The sequence below is a fragment of the Cherax quadricarinatus genome, chromosome 10 (assembly GCF_038502225.1).
Source record: "Cherax quadricarinatus isolate ZL_2023a chromosome 10, ASM3850222v1, whole genome shotgun sequence".
Classification (NCBI taxonomy): domain Eukaryota; kingdom Metazoa; phylum Arthropoda; class Malacostraca; order Decapoda; family Parastacidae; genus Cherax; species Cherax quadricarinatus.
In genome coordinates, this window is record NC_091301.1 from 4514325 (window position 1) to 4533730 (window position 19406).

The following is a 19406-nucleotide window of genomic DNA, read 5'->3' on the forward strand; positions in this document are numbered from 1 at the left end:
CTGTGTCCTGGGAGTGCCTTTTCCTCCTGAGTACTGTAGGTCCTGTTTGGCATTTTCTTCCAGAACAGGCCTTATCACACTGTGTATGCCACTACGATTCTTAAATCTCTCAAACCAACCTTTGCTGGCTTTAAATTCACCAATATGAGCACTAGTTCCAGGCATTTTTCCCTGTTCACCTGGGTGTTAGTCGACTGGTGTGGGTTGCATCCTGGGAGACAAGATTAAGGACCCCAATGGAAATAAGTTAGACAGTTTTCGATGACACTGACTTTTTTGGGTTATCCTGGGTGGCTAACCCTCTGGGGTTAATTGTTTCTTGGTATTCTCAATAAGCCACACCAACAACGGTGCTACAGCAGCAGCAGCAGCTGACAGTGCTACAGCAGCAGCTGACAGTGCTACAGCAGCAGCAGACGATGCTACAGCAGCTGCAGACGGTACTACAACAGCAGCAGTAGCAGCAGCTGATGGTGGTACAGCAGCAGCAGCAGCTGATGGTGCTACAGCAGCTGACAGTGCTACAGCAGCAGCAGCAGCAGCAGCAGCTGACAGTGCTACAGCAGCAGCTGACAGTGCTACAGTAGCAGCAGCTGACAGTGCTACAGCAGCAGCAGCAGCTGACAGTGCTACAGCAGCAGCAGCAGCTGACAGTGCTACAGCAGGAGCAGACAATGCTACAGCAGCAGCAGATGGTACTACAACAGCAGCAGTAGCAGCAGCTGACAGTGGTACAGCAGCAGCAGCAGCTGATGGTGCTACAGCAGCTGACAGTGCTACAGCAGCAGCAGCAGCTGACAGTGCAGCAACAGCTGACAGTGCAGCAGCAGCTGACAGTGCAGCAGCAGCTGACAGTGCTACAGCAGCAGCAGACAATGCTACAGCAGCAGCAGACGATGCTACAGCAGCAGCAGACGATGCTACAGCAGCAGCAGACGGTACTACAGCAGCAGCAGCAGCAGCAGCAGATGGTACTACAGCAGCAGCGGATGGTGGTACAGCAGCAGCAGCAGCTAGTAAGTAAGTAAGTAAGTAAATTTATTCAGGTATACACAAATACAGTTACATAGAATTATCATACATAGCAGCATATGTGTAGAGAACCTAGGATAACCCAAAAAAGTCAGACAGAGTGACTTATTTCCATTGGGGTCCTTTTACCTTATTATTATAATATAAAGGTTATAATATTTTCTTATTATTCTACAATGAAGATAACATCTTATTATCATACTAAAAAGACTATCTACTACACGAGGGTCATTAAGACTATCTACAATACGAGGGTCATTACTAGGGATAAGGTAAAATTTACACGTATTTTAGCTAAAAAATAGAAAATCATTCCCCTCCCTTTCTGTAGCTACATTCATCAGACACTTTTTGGCAGTCTTCTTGAACTGGTTCATGCTATGACTGGCTTTGGCATGTGCGGGTAGTCTGTTCCATTCCTTTATTGCTGTACAATAAAAGGTGTTTGACGCCTGGCCACTGACTGTGGGTACTACAAAGTTGTGCTCTCTCCCCCTAGTACTATGATTGCTTTGGTTCCCAACCTTGACAAAATTGACAGCTGACGGTGCTACAGCAGCAGCTGACAGTGCTACAGCAGCAGCTGACAGTGCAGCAGCAGCAGCAGCTGACAGTGGTACAGCAGCAGCTGACGGTGCTACAGCAGCAGCAGCAGCTGACAGTGCTACAGCAGCAGCAGCAACAGCAGCAGCAGTTGACCATGGTACCACAGTATTTCGATAATATTTCTCACCCTTTTTACCACAGGGTTGGCACTAGAAGCTTTCTTGGGGCCCATGGTCACTTATTTTGCAGATAAAATCACCAAAAACACTGTAATAATACGAAATGTTACGATTGTATGCTTGGATGTTACCGCGGAGGCTGGCTTGTAAACAATGCCACCAACGAAACATGTGAGGCTGGCTCAGGCCGCACATTAGACGCGTCTCGGACGAATAGTGTTGAGCGGGTTTTTTAGCAGTATGCGAGGCAAAATCTTAGTGATAAAATGTATCGGTATGCGGATTTAACGTAATGTGATGCCAACGGTATGCGGGGGTCCACTGTATAGCTGATTTTTTTTTTATTTTATAATAGGTGATATTCTCCATGGGTAAGTGGAACAGAATTCTTCCTCCCTAAGCCATGCGTGTCGTAAGAGGCAACTAAAATGCCAGGAGCAAGGGGCTAGTAACCCCTTCTCCTGTATAAATTACTAAATTTAAAAAGATAAACTTTTGTTTTTCTTTTTGAGCCACCCTGCCTCAGTGGGATATGGCTGATTTGTTGAAAAATAAAAAAAAATTAGTTGATAAACTGTATCTTCTGGTTTATACAGTCACACCACATGAAAAATAGTCAGTGCCAATATCTTTCTGGATTAACTAAAGTTAGAGGTACAACATACATTTGATGAAAAAAATTAGAAAAAATAGTTCATAGAAAATGTGTTATGTTTGAGTTTTTGCATTGTTCATGTTTGCAGATCAACATTCATTAGAAATTACAGTACATAAAAAAAGTATTAGTCAGAGAGCTGAAGAGGGGTTGTTGAGGTGGTTTGGTCATTTAGAGAGAATGGATCAGAGTAGAATGACATGGAGAGCATTTAAATCTGTAGGAGAAGGAAGGCGGGGTAGGGGTCGTCCTCGAAAAGGTTGGAAGGAAGGGGTAAGGGAGGTTTTGTGGGTGAGGGGCTTGGACTTCCAGCAGGCATGCATGAGCGTGTTCGATAGGAGTGAATGGAGACGAATGGTATTTGGGACCTGACGATCTGTTGGAGTGTGAGCAGGGTAATATTTAGTGAAGGGATTTAGAGAAACCAGTTTATTTTTATATAGCTGGACTTGAGTCCTGGAAATGGGAAGTACATGTACAATGCCTGCACTCTAAAGGAGGGGTTTGGGATATTAGCAGTTTGGAGGGATATATTGTGTATCTTTATACATATATGCTTCTTAACTGTTGTGTTCTGAGCACCTATGCAAAAACAGTGATTATGTGTGAGTGAGGTGAAAGTGTTGAAGGATGATGAAAGTATTTTCTTTTTGGGGATTTTCTTTCTTTTTGGGTCACCCTGCCTCAGTGGGAGATGGCCGACTTGTTGAAAAAAAAAAAAAAAAGAACATGAGAAAGAAGGAACACTGCAACAGGCCTACTAACCCATGCAGAGCAGGTCCATGTCCACCCCCCTCCCTGGATTAGCCCAGTGACCCCCCCCCCCAGATTAGCCCATTGACCCACCCAGTCTGGTCACCTCCACTCAAGGAAGGAGCACGGCACCAGACCCAGAAGCACAAGCTTGTCAGGTCCAACTCACACCCACTCATGTATTTATCTAACCTATTTTTAAAACTACACAATGTTTTAGCCTCAATAACTGCACTCGGGAGTTTGTTCGACTCATCCACAACTCTATTACTAAACCAGTGCTTTCCTATATCCTTCCTGAAACTGAATTTTTCCAACTTGAAACCATTGCTGCAAGTCCTGTCTTGGCTGGAAATTGTCAGCATGCTATTTACAGATAGAAATGTTAAAAGCAGGTGGGGATATAGTTTTGGAGTGGTTGGTGCTATTATTTAATAAATGTATGGAAGAGGGTAAGGTACCTAGGGATTGGCAGAGAGCATGCATAGTTCCTTTGTATAAAGGTAAAGGGGACAAACGAGAGTGCAAAAATTATAGGGGGATAAGTCTGTTGAGTATACCTGGTAAAGTGTATGGTAGTTATTTATTATTTTATTATCACACTGGCCGATTCCCACCAAGGCAGGGTGGCCCGAAAAAGAAAAACTTTCACCATCATTCACTCCATCACTGTCTTGCCAGAAGGGTGCTTTACACTACAGTTTTTAAACTGCAACATTAACACCCCTCCTTCAGAGTGCAGGCACTGTACTTCCCATCTCCAGGACTCAAGTCTGGCCTGCCGGTTTCCCTGAATCCCTTCATAAATGTTACTTTGCTCACACTCCAACAGCACGTCAAGTATTAAAAACCATTTGTCTCCATTCACTTCTATCAAACACGCTCATGCATGCCTGCTGGAAGTCCAAGCCCCTCGCACACAAAACCTCCTTTACCCCCTCCCTCCAACCTTTCCAAGGCCGACCCCTACCCCGCCTTCCTTCCACTACAGACTGATACACTCTTGAAGTCATTCTGTTTCGCTCCATTCTCTCTACATGTCCGAACCACCTCAACAACCCTTCCTCAGCCCTCTGGACAACAGTTTTGGTAATCCCGCACCTCCTCCTAACTTCCAAACTACGAATTCTCTGCATTATATTCACACCACACATTGCCCTCAGACATGACATCTCCACTGCCTCCAGCCTTCTCCTCGCTGCAACATTCATCACCCACGCTTCACACCCATATAAGAGCGTTGGTAAAACTATACTCTCATACATTCCCCTCTTTGCCTCCAAGGACAAAGTTCTTTGTCTCCACAGACTCCTAAGTGCACCACTCACTCTTTTTCCCTCATCAATTCTATGATTCACCTCATCTTTCATAGACCCATCCGCTGACACGTCCACTCCCAAATATCTGAATACGTTCACCTCCTCCATACTCTCTCCCTCCAATCTGATATTCAATCTTTCATCACCTAATCTTTTTGTTATCCTCATAACCTTACTCTTTCCTGTATTCACCTTTAATTTTCTTCTTTTGCACACCCTACCAAATTCATCCACCAATCTCTGCAACTTCTCTTCAGAATCTCCCAAGAGCACAGTGTCATCAGCAAAGAGCAGCTGTGACAACTCCCACTTTGTGTGTGATTCTTTATCTTTTAACTCCACACCTCTTGCCAAGACCCTCGCATTTACTTCTCTTACAACCCCAATTATTGAAAGAATTAAGAGTAAGACGGAGAATAGGATAGCAGATGAACAAGGAGGCTTTAGGAAAGGTAGGGGGTGTGTGGACCAGGTGTTTACAGTGAAACATATAAGTGAACAGTATTTAGATAAGGCTAAAGAGGTTTTTGTGGCATTTATGGATTTGGAAAAGGCATGTGACAGGGTGGATAGGGGGGTAATGTGGCAGATGTTGCAGGTGTATGGTATAGGAGGTAGGTTACTGAAAGCAGTGAAGAGTTTTTACGAGGATAGTGAGGCTCAAGTTAGAGTAAGTAGGAAAGAAGGAGATTATTTCCCAGTAAAAGTAGGCCTTAGACAAGGATGTGTGATGTCACTATGGTTGTTTAATATATTTATAGATGGGGTTGTAAGAGAAGTAAATGCGAGGGTCTTGGCAAGAGGCGTGGAGTTAAAAGTTAAAGAATCACACATAAAGTGGGAGTTGTCACAGTTGCTCTTTGCTGATGACACTGTGCTCTTGGGAGATTCTGAAGAGAAGTTGCAGAGGTTGGTGGACGAATTTGGTAGGGTATGTAAATGAAGAAAATTAAAAGTGAATACAGGAAAGAGTAAGGTTATGAGGATAACAAAAAGATTAGGTGATGAAAGATTGGATATCAGATTGGAGAGAGAGAGAGTATGGAGGAGGTGAATGTATTCAGATATTTGGGAGTGGACATGTCAGCGGATGGGTCTATGAAAGATGACGTGAATCATAGAATTGATGAGGGGAAAAGGGTGAGCGGTGCACTTTAGGAGTCTGTGGAGACATAGAACTTTGTCCTTGGAGGCAAAGAGGGGAATGTATGAGAGTATAGTTTTACCAACGCTCTTATATGGGTGTGAAGCATGGGTGATGAATGTTGCAGCGAGGAGAAGGCTGGAGGCAGTGGAGATGTCATGTCTGAGGGCAATGTGTGGTGTGAATATAATGCAGAGAATTCGTAGTTTGGAAGTTAGGAGGAGGTGCGGGGTTGCCAAAACTGTTGTCCAGAGGGCTGAGGAAGGGTTGTTGAGGTGGTTTGGACACGTAGAGAGAATGGAGCAAAACAGAATGACTTCAAGAGTGTATCAGTCTGTAGTGGAAGGAAGGCGGGGTAGGGGTCGGCCTAGGAAAGGTTGGAGGGAGGGGGGTAAAGGAGGTTTTGTGTGCGAGGGGCTTGGACTTCCAGCGGGCATGCGTGAGCGTGTTTGATAGGAGTGAATGGAGACAAATGGGATCATCTTTGTCATCCTCCTCTGTACGTTTTCCAGAGCATTTATATCTATTCTGTAATACAGTGACCAGAACTGAGCAGCATAGTCTAAATGAGGCCTAACCAAGGATATATAGAGTAGAAGAACAACCTGAGGACTTCTATTATTTATATTTCTAGATATGAAGCCAAGAATTCTGTTAGCTGGTTCCAAAGTGACCTAAGTGTAAGTTCAGTTGTTCATATGTTGGGGACTTACTGTACAGTTAGAATAGGCTGTTTTGGTGGTATATGTATGTCTTACGAGCCAATGTGTTTGACGTATACATGTATATACTCAAAAATTCTAGCAGCTTCAAATCAAGCGGGAGAAAGCTGATAGGCCCACATGTGAGAGAATGGGTCTGTGTGGTCAGTGTGTGCAGTATAAAAAAAATCCTGCAGCAAGCAGTGCATAATGAGACAAAAAACTCCAACCGTGTTTCTGGATTAATCGTCGACTTTGAGGTGTATTTTCATATAGTTTTTATGGTTTTATTCTTCTCATTTTCATAGTCACATTTGATAGCATGGAAAACATATTATAGAAATGGAGGTGATTTTGATTGGTTTTACTATGAAAAGGACCTTGAAATGGAGCTCAAAGTAGGGGAAATGTTTGGTTTTTGCCGGTGTTCAAGAGTAAACAAATGACGTCATTGTCCAATAAATGTCCAACTAGCCATTCTAATATGCAGTCATGAATGGGTTGACATTATTTATACAATTATTACAATATTGCAGTAGTCTGCATAACAGTAAATCTATTTTTTGTTTGAATAAAAATTCAAAATAGAAAGCAAGAGTAATATCAGAGGGGCCTGGAGACATGACTGGTGAACAAAGAAAATGTTATTTTACAGCCAGGAATGTCTGCATTGTTCATTCTGGACCCTATTTTGAAATTGGCATATTTTTTAATTTGCATGAAATTGGCCAAATTGCCATTTTCTGACCACTTTATTGGGTAGTTGAAATTGGTAAATGGGAAGTTTCTTGTACTCATTTGATAGAACAAATGGAGTTCTAAAGAAATAGCTATGAGCTTGGTTGACTGGAACAATGGAATTAGCTGAAAATAGGGCTCAAAGTGGGCGAAATTGCTGAGGTCGCTAACTTTGCGAGAGCGTAATTCCATAAGTTTTCCATCAAATTTCATACTTTTGGCGTCATTACCATCGGGAAAAGATTCTCTATCATTTCATAGGATTTTTTTTTTTTTTCCAAATATTCTGCAACACCAGGAGAACCCTAAGGATTTGGGGTTGTGACAGTCAAAGGGTTAAATAATATAGTCCTCCATCCTATAAATTCCGTAAAGCTAGAAACTAAAAACTAGCAAAATTAAGTTAGCACAAAAAATTTTCAGATCTGGGTTCATTTTGTGTCAGAGATCATATCTCTAATACAAGGTACTGTATAGCATTCTACTCTTGTGACTATTGACATTCATAAGATATGATGGTGAGAGTTAAAAGATTTAGACATGGGGAAAAACCACTGAGCCAGGAAATCAGTGGATAATTTAATCTATTCATTGTTGCTGATCAGTAAAAATGTTGAATAATTGAAACCCATAAATACGGTGTGTAAAGGTATAAAGTTGAAAGTGAACATAGATAAGAGTAAGGTGATGAGGGTATCAAACGATTTAGATAAAGAAAAATTGGATATCACATTGGAGGGAGGGAGTATGGAAGAAGTGAATGTTTTCAGATATTTGGGAATTGGCTTGTCAGCAGATAGGTTTATGAAGGAGGAGGTTAACCATAAAATTGATGAAGGAAGGAAGGTGAGTGGTGCATTGAGGTATCTGCGGAGACAAAGAACTTTATCCATGGAGGCAAAGAAGGGAATGCATGAGAGTATAGTGATTTTTTTTTTTAACAAGTTGGCCGTCTCCCACCGAGGCAGGGTGACCCAAAAAGAAAGAAAATCCCCAAAAAGAAAATACTTTCATCATCATTCAACACTTTCACCTCACTCATACATAATCACTGTTTTTGCAGAGGTGCCCAGACCACAACAGTTTAGAAGCATATATGTACAAAGATATACAACATATCCCTCCAAATTACCAATATCCCAAACCCCTCCTTTAAAGCAGGCATTGTACTTCCCATTTCCAGTACTCAAGAATGGCTATATAAAAATAACCTGCTTCCCTGAATCCCTTCACTAAATATTACCCTGCTCACACTGCAACAGCTCGTCAGGTCCCAAATACCATTCGTCTCCATTCACTTCTGTCTATCACGCTCATGCATGCTTGCTGGAAGTCCAAGCCCCTTGCCCATAAAACCTCCTTTACCCCTTCCCTCCAACCTTTTCGAGGATGACCCCTACCCTGCCTTCCTTCCCCTACAGATTTATACACTCTGCATGTCATTCTACTTTGATCCATTCTCTCTAAATAACCAAACCACCTCAACACCCCTTCTTCAGCCCTCTGACTAATACTTTTATTAACTCCACACCTTCTCCTAATTTCCACGCTCCAAATTCTCTGAATAATATTTACACCACACATTGCCCTTAGACAGGACATCTCCACTGCTTCCAACTGCCTCCTCGCTGCAGCATTTACAACCCAAGCTTCATACCTACATAAGAGTGTTGGTACCACTATACTTTCATACATTCCTTTCTTTGCCTCCATAGATAATGTTTTCTGTCTCCACATATACCTCAATTTAGGTAGTAGGTTGATAAACAGCAACCGCCCAGGGAGGTACTACCGTCCTGCCAAGTGAGTGTAAAACGAAAGCCTGTAATTGTTTTACATGATAGTAGGATTGTTGGTGTCCTTTTTTCTGTCTCATAAACATGCAAGATTTCAGGTATGTTTTGCTACTTCTACTTACACTTAGGTCACACTGTGCATACATATACATGTACAAGCATATATATACACACCCCTCTGGGCTTTCTACTGTTTTCTTTCTAGTTCTTGTTCTTGTTTATTTCCTCTTATCTCCATGGGGAAGTGGAACAGAATTCTTCCTCCATAAGCCATGCGTGTTGTAAGAGGCGACTAAAATGCCGGGGGCAAGGGGCTAGTAACCCTGTCTTTTGTATAAATTACTAAATTTAAAAAGAGAAACTTTAGTTTTTCTTTTTGGGCCACCCTGCCTTGGTGGGATATGGCCAGTTTGTTAAAAAAAAAAAAACACGTCAATGCACCACTCACCTTTTTTCCTTCATCAGTTCTATGGTTAACCTCATCCTTCATAAATCCATCCGCTGACATGGCAACTCCCAAATATCTGAAAACATTCACTTCAAACAAAAAAAAATTCAAGACTTCGCCAGGAGTCGAACCCGAGCATAGTGATACCAACACTTATATGGGTGTGAAGCATGGGTTGTAAATGCTGCAGTGAAGAGGCAGCTGGAGGAAGTGGAGATGTTGTGTCTAAGGGAACTGAGTGGTGTAAATAATATGCAGAGAATTCATAGTGTGGAAATTAGGTGTGGAGTTACAAAAGTATTAGTTAGAGGGCTGAAGAGGGGTTGTTGAGGTGGTTTGGTCATTTAGAGAGAATGGAACAAAGAATTACTTGGAGAGTGTATAAATCTGTAGGGGAAGGAAGGCAAGGTAGGGGTCATCCATGAAAAGGTTGGAGGGAGGGGGTAAAGGAGGTTTTGGGGGGCAAGGGGCTTGGACTTCCAGCAAGCGTGTGTGGGCGTGTTAGATAGGAGTGAATGGAGACAGATGGTTTTTGGGACCTGACGAGCTGTTGGAGTGTGAGCAGGGTAATATTTTGTGAAGAGATTCAGGGAAACCGGTTAGCTGGGCTTGAGTTCTGAAAATGGGAAGTACAATGCCTGCACTTTCAAGGAGGGGTTTCGGATATTGGCAATTTGGAGGGACGTGTAAACTGTCGTATCTGAACACTTCAGCAGAGACAGTGATTATATGTCATAGTGATGGTGAAAATGTTGAATGATGATGAAAGTTTTTTCTTTTTTTCTTGGGTTTTTCTTTCTTTTTGGGTCACCCAGCCTTGGTGGGAAATGGCCATGTTAAAAAAAAAAAATACCGTAGCCCACAGATTTGGAGAGATGGCTATAAAGTTATAGCAAGATTGTATGTGGACTGAGTAGTGATGCAGATTGCTCTTTCCCTTTCTTCCCTCTTGATAATTCACCTTTCTCACACAGTACATTATGATTTAATTGTTTTATAATAAGCCACACAGTACAATATGATTTAATAAATTAGACACATGTGCAACTCTTGGTCCTCAATAAAGATACCCAAGAGTTGCACATGTGTCTAATTTATCAACATGTCGATTCTCTGAACCATTCAACTACACAATATGATTTAATTTTTATAATAAGCCTTATATTAGCAAATGATTGTGGGTTGTGCATGTGTAGTATGATATGTGCTGCCAGCACCAGCAAGCAGCCTGGGCACATTCAGTATGACATAATTATGCTGCCAGCACTGACAAACAGCCTTTGCATGAGAGACTGTTTGAAAACCATTTGGAGGCATATAACATGTTCTCTCAGAAGCCTCTCTCACCTTCCATCATGAAAAGAAAAGAAGGTTAAGGCAATGATTTGGTTCATCCTGAACTGTTGTCAGGCTAGAACTGAGCAAGAAAAAGCAGAGAAGACCAGAAGACAGGCTGGGAAGAGGAAAGGTGTTACCACCCCTTTATGTAATGGAGCTGGGACAGATACTCACTCTAGGTAATGAGGTGGTGCTCTCTCACCCCTCTAGATATTGGGGTGGTGGTAGCACTCACTCTTGAAAAAAAATGGGAACACATTTTTGAATATCTGATAAATGTTATGTGATTTGTAAGGAATGAATGTTGATATTAGAGTTCACCTTATTGCTAATCCAGTTTTGCTAAATATTAGTAATGTTGAGGACTTCGTCATCTTACAGGCTGGTAATATGGGTCTCTCTTTTTGCTAGTGAAGGGGTCTTAATGATCTGGGCAATTGAAGCTACCCTTCCTGATCAAACTGATTATCTCCCATTCCCCAGGTGCTTGTGGCCCATACAGGTTTTGTGATGTCTCATGGATTTTGTAATTGCAATAAATAATAATAATAATAATAATACATCTGATTAAATTCCATTTTGTTTGTTCTGCAGCACTTTTCATCCTTGGCGGAGCATTTTCCTTATCGTTCGGTGCTGTTGATGCTGCAGCCAAACTGCATGTGGATATTCTTCACAGTGTCATGCATTTGCCAATGCACTTCTTTGATACCAATCCTATTGGGCGTTTGATTAATAGATTTGGCAAGGATGTTGACACTTTGGATAATGTTTTACCTTGGAGTCTTCGCTCATGGTTATTATGCTTCTTCACGGTACGTGGCTCAGGTTCTTCTGTGACTGCATGTTTTCCGAAATGTAGACTGTTAATTTTTGTTCTTTTCCCCTTTAATACCTTACTAGAGGTCACCATAAATGTTAAAACCATGAACACACAAAAGAATGTAGCACAGTAATGCACTTCTTTCAGTATTTTTCATTTTGAGGGGGAAGTCTGGAGGATGATTTCTCTAAGAGATCATCATGGGGTAGAGTGCTAGAAGTGGTGGAGCCTAAGGTGGTAACTGGTGATGACTTGTGGTACCTGAGGTGATAACTGGTGGTGCCCTAGGTGGTGGTTTATGCTGTTGCCTGAGGTGGTGACTTTAGAAAATGATATGAAGGGCATGTACTTTGCTGAAGGCATTGGTAAAGTTCTTTGGAGGGTAGATATTTCGCCCTCATTTCTCTGTCTTGAACTTAATCTGCATCATTGAATTTATTTTAGTATTATTGATCCAGAAATGTCCCATTATCAACCTGATTTTGGACAAAATTTTCAGATTCATTCTGCTACCTATTGTAACTTGTCATGGTCTTCATCCACCTTGATTGATTACCTTCTCTTCATCTTCATTCATCCATTGATTCTTGAACATCTTCCCTTTCCCACTTGTATCCTCAGAATCTTCCCTCCAAGCTATTATGCCAGTCTCACAGTCGTCTTTACCCTGACATTAACAACACTGGGGAAACTGCTTAATTTGTTCACTGCATCTTCCTGCATATTTTTATAGTAGGCTCTTTCATGTCATCACTTTACTCCTTGATATTGGTGCTACAATCTGCAGTTATGTTGTCTGTGTGATATTTACTTTGTTGAAATATTATCACTTATACACATTGTAATAGAAAGTGTATCTCCTGTAGCAATTTTGAAAGGCAGCTGTCATACCTTGTTTTGAGAACTTGGACCATATTTTGTTTTTTTAGTGATATGTTCTCTACCGTGATGTTGAATGCTGATGGCAAGGTCATATTGGTGGGCAGGAGTGTTGTCTATGAGGTCATCTTGAAAGTAGTTGTGAATCAAGTCTTTTATGTCATCCAATATATTGGCAACAGTGTTATTTTTTTTTAACCCTCCAAGGACATGCAAGTTGAAGGAACAGTTGAATAGTCAATTTCATCATATAGCTCCCTGAGACATTTACACAAAGAGAAATGATTATCTTTTCCTTGGCTGCCGTGATGCTACAAAAACTCTAAATTTTTGAAGAGGAATGTTCTACAAGGCATCCTCTTCCAGAAGAGAGTAAATTCAGTAGCAATGAGTACATTTTCTGGCTTGTATTTTCCCTTCTCTTCATTGAATCAAACCTGAGTAACTCCTGTTCCTCCTTATGATTATGGATGCTTCCCTATGAATATTATAATAAAAATAATAATAATTTACAGTGCATTGGGACTGGTATTTGCAGGTTTAGCATTTTCAAAACTTTACTCTTCCCAGCATTTGTTTAAGAATGTGTCAGGTATAAACTTTGGTATTTGTCAAAATGTAGACATGTGAAGGGAAGGCATTTAGATTTCATATATACAATGTTAATACAGTACAAGTGTATTTCATTAGCTTTAATGAGATAGGAACAATTTATTACAGTACAATTTATTACAAGTTAGAGTATGTAGGAAAGAGGGAAATTATTTCCCAGTAAAAGTAGGCCTTAAACAAGGATGTGTGATGTCACCGTGGTTGTTTAATATATTTATAGATGGGGTTGTAAGAGAAGTAAATGCGAGGGTCTTGGCAAGAGGCGTGGAGTTAAAAGATAAAGAATCACACATAAAGTGGGAGTTGTCATAGTTTGCTGATGACACTGTGCTCTTTGGAGATTCTGAAGAGAAGTTGCAGAGATTGGTGGATGAATTTGGTAGGGTATGCAAAAGAAGAAAATTAAAAATGAATACAGGAAAGAGTAAGGTTATGAGGATAACAAAAAGATTAGGTGATGAAAGATTGGATATCAGATTGGAGGGAGACGGTATGGAGGAGGTGAATGTATTCAGATATTTGGGAGTGGACGTGTCAGCGGATGGGTCTATGAAAGATGAGGTGAATCATAGAATTGATGAGAGGAAAAGGGTGAGTGGTGCACTTAGGAGTCTGTGGAGACAAAGAACTTTGTCCTTGGAGACAAAGAGGGGAATGTATGAGAGTATAGTTTTACCAACGCTCTTATATGGGTGTGAAGCATGGGTGATGAATGTTGCAGCGAGGAGAAGGCTGGAGGCAGTGGAGATGTCATGTCTGAGGGCAATGTGTGGTGTGAATATAATGCAGAGAATTCGTAGTTTGGAAATTAGGAGGAGGTGCGTGATTACCAAAACTGTTGTCCAGAGGGCTGAAGAAGGGTTGTTGAGGTGGTTCGGACATGTAGAGAGAATGGAGCGAAACAGAGTGACTTCAAGAGTGTATCAGTCTGTAGTGGAAGGAAGGCGGGGTAGGGATTGGCCTAGGAAAGGTTGGAGGGAGGGGGTAAAGGAGGTTTTGTGTGCGAGGGGCTTGGACTTCCAGCGGGCATGCGTGAGCGTGTTTGATAGGAGTGAATGGAGACAAATGGTTTTTAATACTTGACGTGCTGTTGGAGTGTGAGCAAAGTAACATTTATGAAGGGGTTCAGGGAAACCGGCAGGCCGGACTTGAGTCCTGGAGATGGGAAGTACAGTGCCTGCACTCTGAAGGAGGGGTGTTAATGTTGCAGTTTAAAAACTGTAGTGTAAAGCACCCTTCTGGCACGACAGTGATGGAGTGAATGATGGTGAAAGTTTTTCTTTGTTGGGCCACCCTGCCTTGGTGGGAATCGGCCAGTGTGATAATAAAAAAAAAAATTGTATTATACTTTTAACAAGACACTTGTGCAATGCTGGAACATTTTATTGGGAAACTTTTACTCCTGGACGCTTTGTCACTAATACAGGGCATGAGAACTTAACACAGTGTGTGTGTGTGTGTGTGTGTGTGTGTGTGTGTGTGTGTGTGCATGCATATACATGTGTGTGTGCATGCATATACATGTGTGCGTGCTTGCTCTCTGTATATATATATATCTCTATCTCTGTATTTCTCTTTTATGCATAATAAGCTGAATTGTTCATTTAGGCCAACCTGGCCTAAAAATTTACTAATTCCAAATTTTCTTACATGGATTAATAATCTTTTTTTTTTTCAATGAATATTGTGTAAAAAATTTTTTGGTCCCAAACATAACCTAGAAACCTAATGTAAGTTTTTTAAATCAAATTTTACTAAATATATCATAGATCAGTTTAAATATATTAGTAAAAATCAGTGACATGTTCAGATTATTTTTTTTTTTTTTTTTTTGCAGATTACATCATTTTTTTCACCTTTGCTTTTTTGGTAAAAATGACATGCTTTCTAGGCCAAACTTACCAGTTCATCTTATTCTGCACAACATATATACATATGTATATATGTTGTGCAGAATAAGATGTATGTCACCCTGCCTCGGTGGGAGACGGCCAACTTGTTGAAAAAAAAAATTGTATGTACGTATATATATATGTATGTATGTATATACAACATATATACATACATTCATAAACTAAGGGAGGAGGAAGTTCGGGCGAGATATAAGCGACTATTGGCAGAAAGGTGGGATAGTGCAAAGATGAGTAATGGGGGGGTTGAAGAGGGTTGGAATAGTTTTAAAAATGCAGTATTAGAATGTGGGGCAGAAGTTTGTGGTTATAGGAGGGTGGGTGCAGGAGGAAAGAGGAGTGATTGGTGGAATGATGAAGTAAAGGGTGTGATAAAAGAGAAAAAGGTAGCTTATGAGAGGTTTTTACAAAGCAGAAGTGTTATAAGAAGAGCAGAATATATGGAGAGTAAAAGAAAGGTAAAGAGAGTGGTGAGAGAGTGCAAAAGGAGAGCAGATGATAGAGTGGGAGAGGCACTGTCAAGAAATTTTATATATGTATGTATGAGGGAGACTATATGGTTGTTTAATATATTTATAGATGGGGTTGTTAAGGAAGTAAATGCTAGGGTGTTTGGGAGAGGGGTGGGATTAAATTATGGGGAATCAAATTCAAAATGGGAATTGACACAGTTACTTTTTGCTGACAACATATATACATACATTCATTTATCCCACCAAAGCAGGGTGACCAAAAAAGAAAAACAAAGTTTCTCTTTTTAAATTTAGTAATTTATACAGGAGAAGGGGTTACTAACCCCTTGCTCCCAGCATTTAGTTGCTTCTTACAACATTCATGTCTTACAGAAGAGGGATTCTTCTCCACTTTCCCATGGAGACTTACATACTGTTTAGGTAAAAGAGGCAGGACACTGATGTTTTGGTGATGGCATTTGACTATGGTGTCTTACTGGGGTAGCATCAGGTAGGCCAGCATGCTTCAGATATTGAAATTACCATATTTTGGACTACAGTGTTAGAAATGATCAGTACAACCTCAAGGCAACATCTTTTTTTGAAGAAGGGGCAACCTGTCTTCTCACCACATAATCAGGTGGTCATGCAAACTGTGGTGAACCATGGATATGTTTTCCATGTCCCAGCTACAGGCATATGTATACTCTGAGGTACTTTTCTAGACTTTTTGTTGTTCCTTCCATGTATATTTTATCTATGACTACAGGAGGAGAGCACAATGCAACATGAGCATGACTGCTTCAGATAGCCCCCAGTAAAAGGTACTATACATTGGCCTCCTACTTGGGAACTTAGCCAATAATGTGATTAATGCCCTGGCAAGTTGTAAGAAGAGTGTGGCCACCAGGTCTTCTACCAGCATCGAAGACTTGATTGACAATGCCACCACTACACCCACTGACGTCAGCCTCTTCTGCCGAAAAGGCATCACCTTGAGGCTCAATTGATCACTGTTTTGAGCACTGTAATCTATAAATCTGGTACAGTGGAACCCTGAGTTTCGAACGCATTGACTGTCAAACGCTTCGAGTTTCGACCGTTTTTTTTTTTTTTTGCTCCAATTTTGTCCCGAGTATCGAACATGCCCCATGTTTCAAACCACGTACCAGACCTGTCTGCTGCCTGCATCCCCCAAGCAGGCATTGCGAGCCAGTCTGGCTTTGTTTATGCTTGAGTGAACACTAACCTGCACACTCATTTAAACATTTCACAAATAATTTATTGTGTTTGGTACTAGTTTATTAAGTGTGACTGTGAAATAAGCTACCATGGTGGTGGTGGTGGATGGTAGTGGTGGATAGTGGTGGATGGTGCCTTCTTCAGAGATTAAGGAGATTTGTGCAATGTGGAATAGGGTGTAGGCATTTGCTGAAAAATATCAGCAAGCTGAAACAAGCCATCTCTGCAACAAGTTCAGTGACAGAACTATGTCACATTTTAAGGAAGTCTTAAAGAAGGGAAGTAACCTCAGGTAAGGACTTGTTACCTAAAGTCTTTATGGAAGGGGATTCCCCTTCCAAACAATAAGTGCTCCCTCACTCCTCCCTATCTTCCAGATGCCATCAACAATCTTCAATAAAGGTAAGTAAAAATGTTATTTTGTATGTTTATTTAACCCGTAAACAGTCCAAACATTTATATACGTTCTTACTGCTAGAGGTCCAAACGTATGTATGTTTTATTTTTCCTGCCTTCAGATTTGGCACGATTGGCCTGAGATGCCTTGTCAGCATAGAATGGGTCTTAACACTCAGTGTGCACTGTATTAAAAAAATCTGGGACCACTTAGTACCTTGTGGGAGCACCATTTCAAATGAGCGCCAGCTAGAGCAAACAGTGCGGCAAACACCTGGGATTCACTGATTTCATGTAGTATTAACTCTCCCATTTTAAGAGGAAAGTGATTTTGACCCCGAGTTTAGTGGCTTTGAGGTGGATGTGGCCATAAGTAGTCATGGAAATATCAAAAAACCTCGATAATAACCCATGTGCAATATTTGTGCAACACCCTTCCAGAATGTCTTATAACCTATGCCCTAAGTAAAGAGAAACAATTCTGGAATGTAATACTTGTTCAGCAGGCTGGCTGGCTGGCTGATTGGCCGTCCAGCTGCGTGGCTGGCCGGCTGCTGGTGGCCTGGCTCTATCTCTGTTTGTCTGTGTGTATCTATGTCTATCTCTGTCTCTCTGTCTCTATCTTTGTCTGTCTCTATCTGTCTATTTGTCTCTGTCTATCTCTTTTATCTGTCTCTGTCTCACAGGTACACACAAATACAAGTATACATAGTGTAAATTACCTAGGATAACCCAAAAAATCCAGACAAAGTGCTATACTCTGCTTGAAGATATGAGTAAACGTGATGATGCAATCTTGTTGCTCTCTCTGAGACAGAGAGCTAGACAGATAGACAGGGAGCTTGACAGACAGACAGCGAAAACAAAGCGAGGGTCAACGCTCATCAAATGTCACCTCTAATCTTATCATGTCTTATCACTGCACCCTCGGGTATGCTCATCAAATGTCACCTCTTATGTTACGTTATCTCATCACTTCACTGTCAGGGGTGGACTTGAGGCTTGTTTTACATGCTTCATGGGAAGAACTACTATTACTGTTACCACTACTACTACTACCACCACTACTACTACCACTACTACCACCATTACTACCACCATTACTACCACCATTACTACCACCATTACTACCACCATTACTACCACCACTACTACCACCACTACTACCACCACTACTACTACCACTACTACTACCACTACTACTACTACCACTACTACTACCACCACTACTACTACCACCACTACTACTACCACCACTACTACTACCACCACTACTACCACCACCACCACTACCACCACCACCACCACCACTACTACTACCACTACTACTACCACTACTACTACTACCACTACTACTACCACCACTACTACCACCACTACTACTACCACCACCACCACCACCACTACTACCACCACCACCACTACTACCACTACTACTACTACCACCACTACTAGTACTACCACTACTACTACCACCACTACTACTACCACCACTACTACTACCACCACTACTACCAGTACTACCACCACCACTACCACCACCACTACTACCACCACTACTACTACCACTACCACCACCACTGCTACTACTACTACCACCACTACTACTACCACCACTACTACCACCACCACTACTACCACCACCACTACTACCACTACTACTACTACCACTACTACTACCACTACTACTACCACTACTACTACTACCACTACTACCACCACTACTACCACTACTACTACTACTACCACTACTACCACTACTACCTCTACTACCACTACTACTGCTACCACTACTACTGCTGCTACTACTACCACTACTACTGCTACCACTACTACCACTACTACTACCACTACTACTACTACTACTACTACTACTACTACTACTACTTCTTCTTCTATACTCCCACATGTCCAAAACATTGCTGGGACATATAAATACTTTGCATGTATTCCAAGACAATAGTAAATGGTCAAAGCAGGTGTAAATGTCCACCTGTCAGTGTGTTTGTGACAATTTGAGTACAATTTCAGTACCTAATACTAGTGTCAGAACAAAGATTGGTTATGAAATGACAAGAACTACTATACATTGTAATTATCAGAACATAAAAATTATATAAAATATGAAAAAGAGAAAAAAGGTATATCGTCAACACTTCTGCAAGTGGCAGGACTGGAGGTTGCCGTCGGGTGAGCATCCAGTGCCAACTCCTCGGCTTCATATCTCTGTAAGTACTGACCCTAATTTTTTTTTTTATCCTATAACACTTAGAAAAATGTGCTCTTTATTTCCATTTAAAAAAAAATTATTTTTCAAAATATTCAGGGCACTGGGGTAGTGAACATATATACATGTATACCTTTGGACCGTTTACAGGTTAAATGTTTATTTATCTATTACTAACTGTACTATGTATGTTTGTTGTGTGTATGTAAAACTATA

At 41.2% G+C, this 19406-nt stretch overlaps 1 protein-coding gene across 6 annotated transcripts in view; it reads left to right on the top strand.

Moving 5' to 3' along the window:
* The window catches only part of LOC128687898 (multidrug resistance-associated protein 1), a 196140-nt gene that overhangs the window by 120300 nt on the left and 56434 nt on the right, over window positions 1-19406 (top strand). For all 6 annotated transcript variants that reach the window (XM_070083532.1, XM_070083534.1, XM_070083530.1 and 3 more), the window contains one exon: window positions 11244-11464. In XM_070083532.1, coding sequence (XP_069939633.1) covers window positions 11244-11464 — 221 coding nt within the window. The remainder of the gene's footprint in view (window positions 1-11243; window positions 11465-19406) is intronic.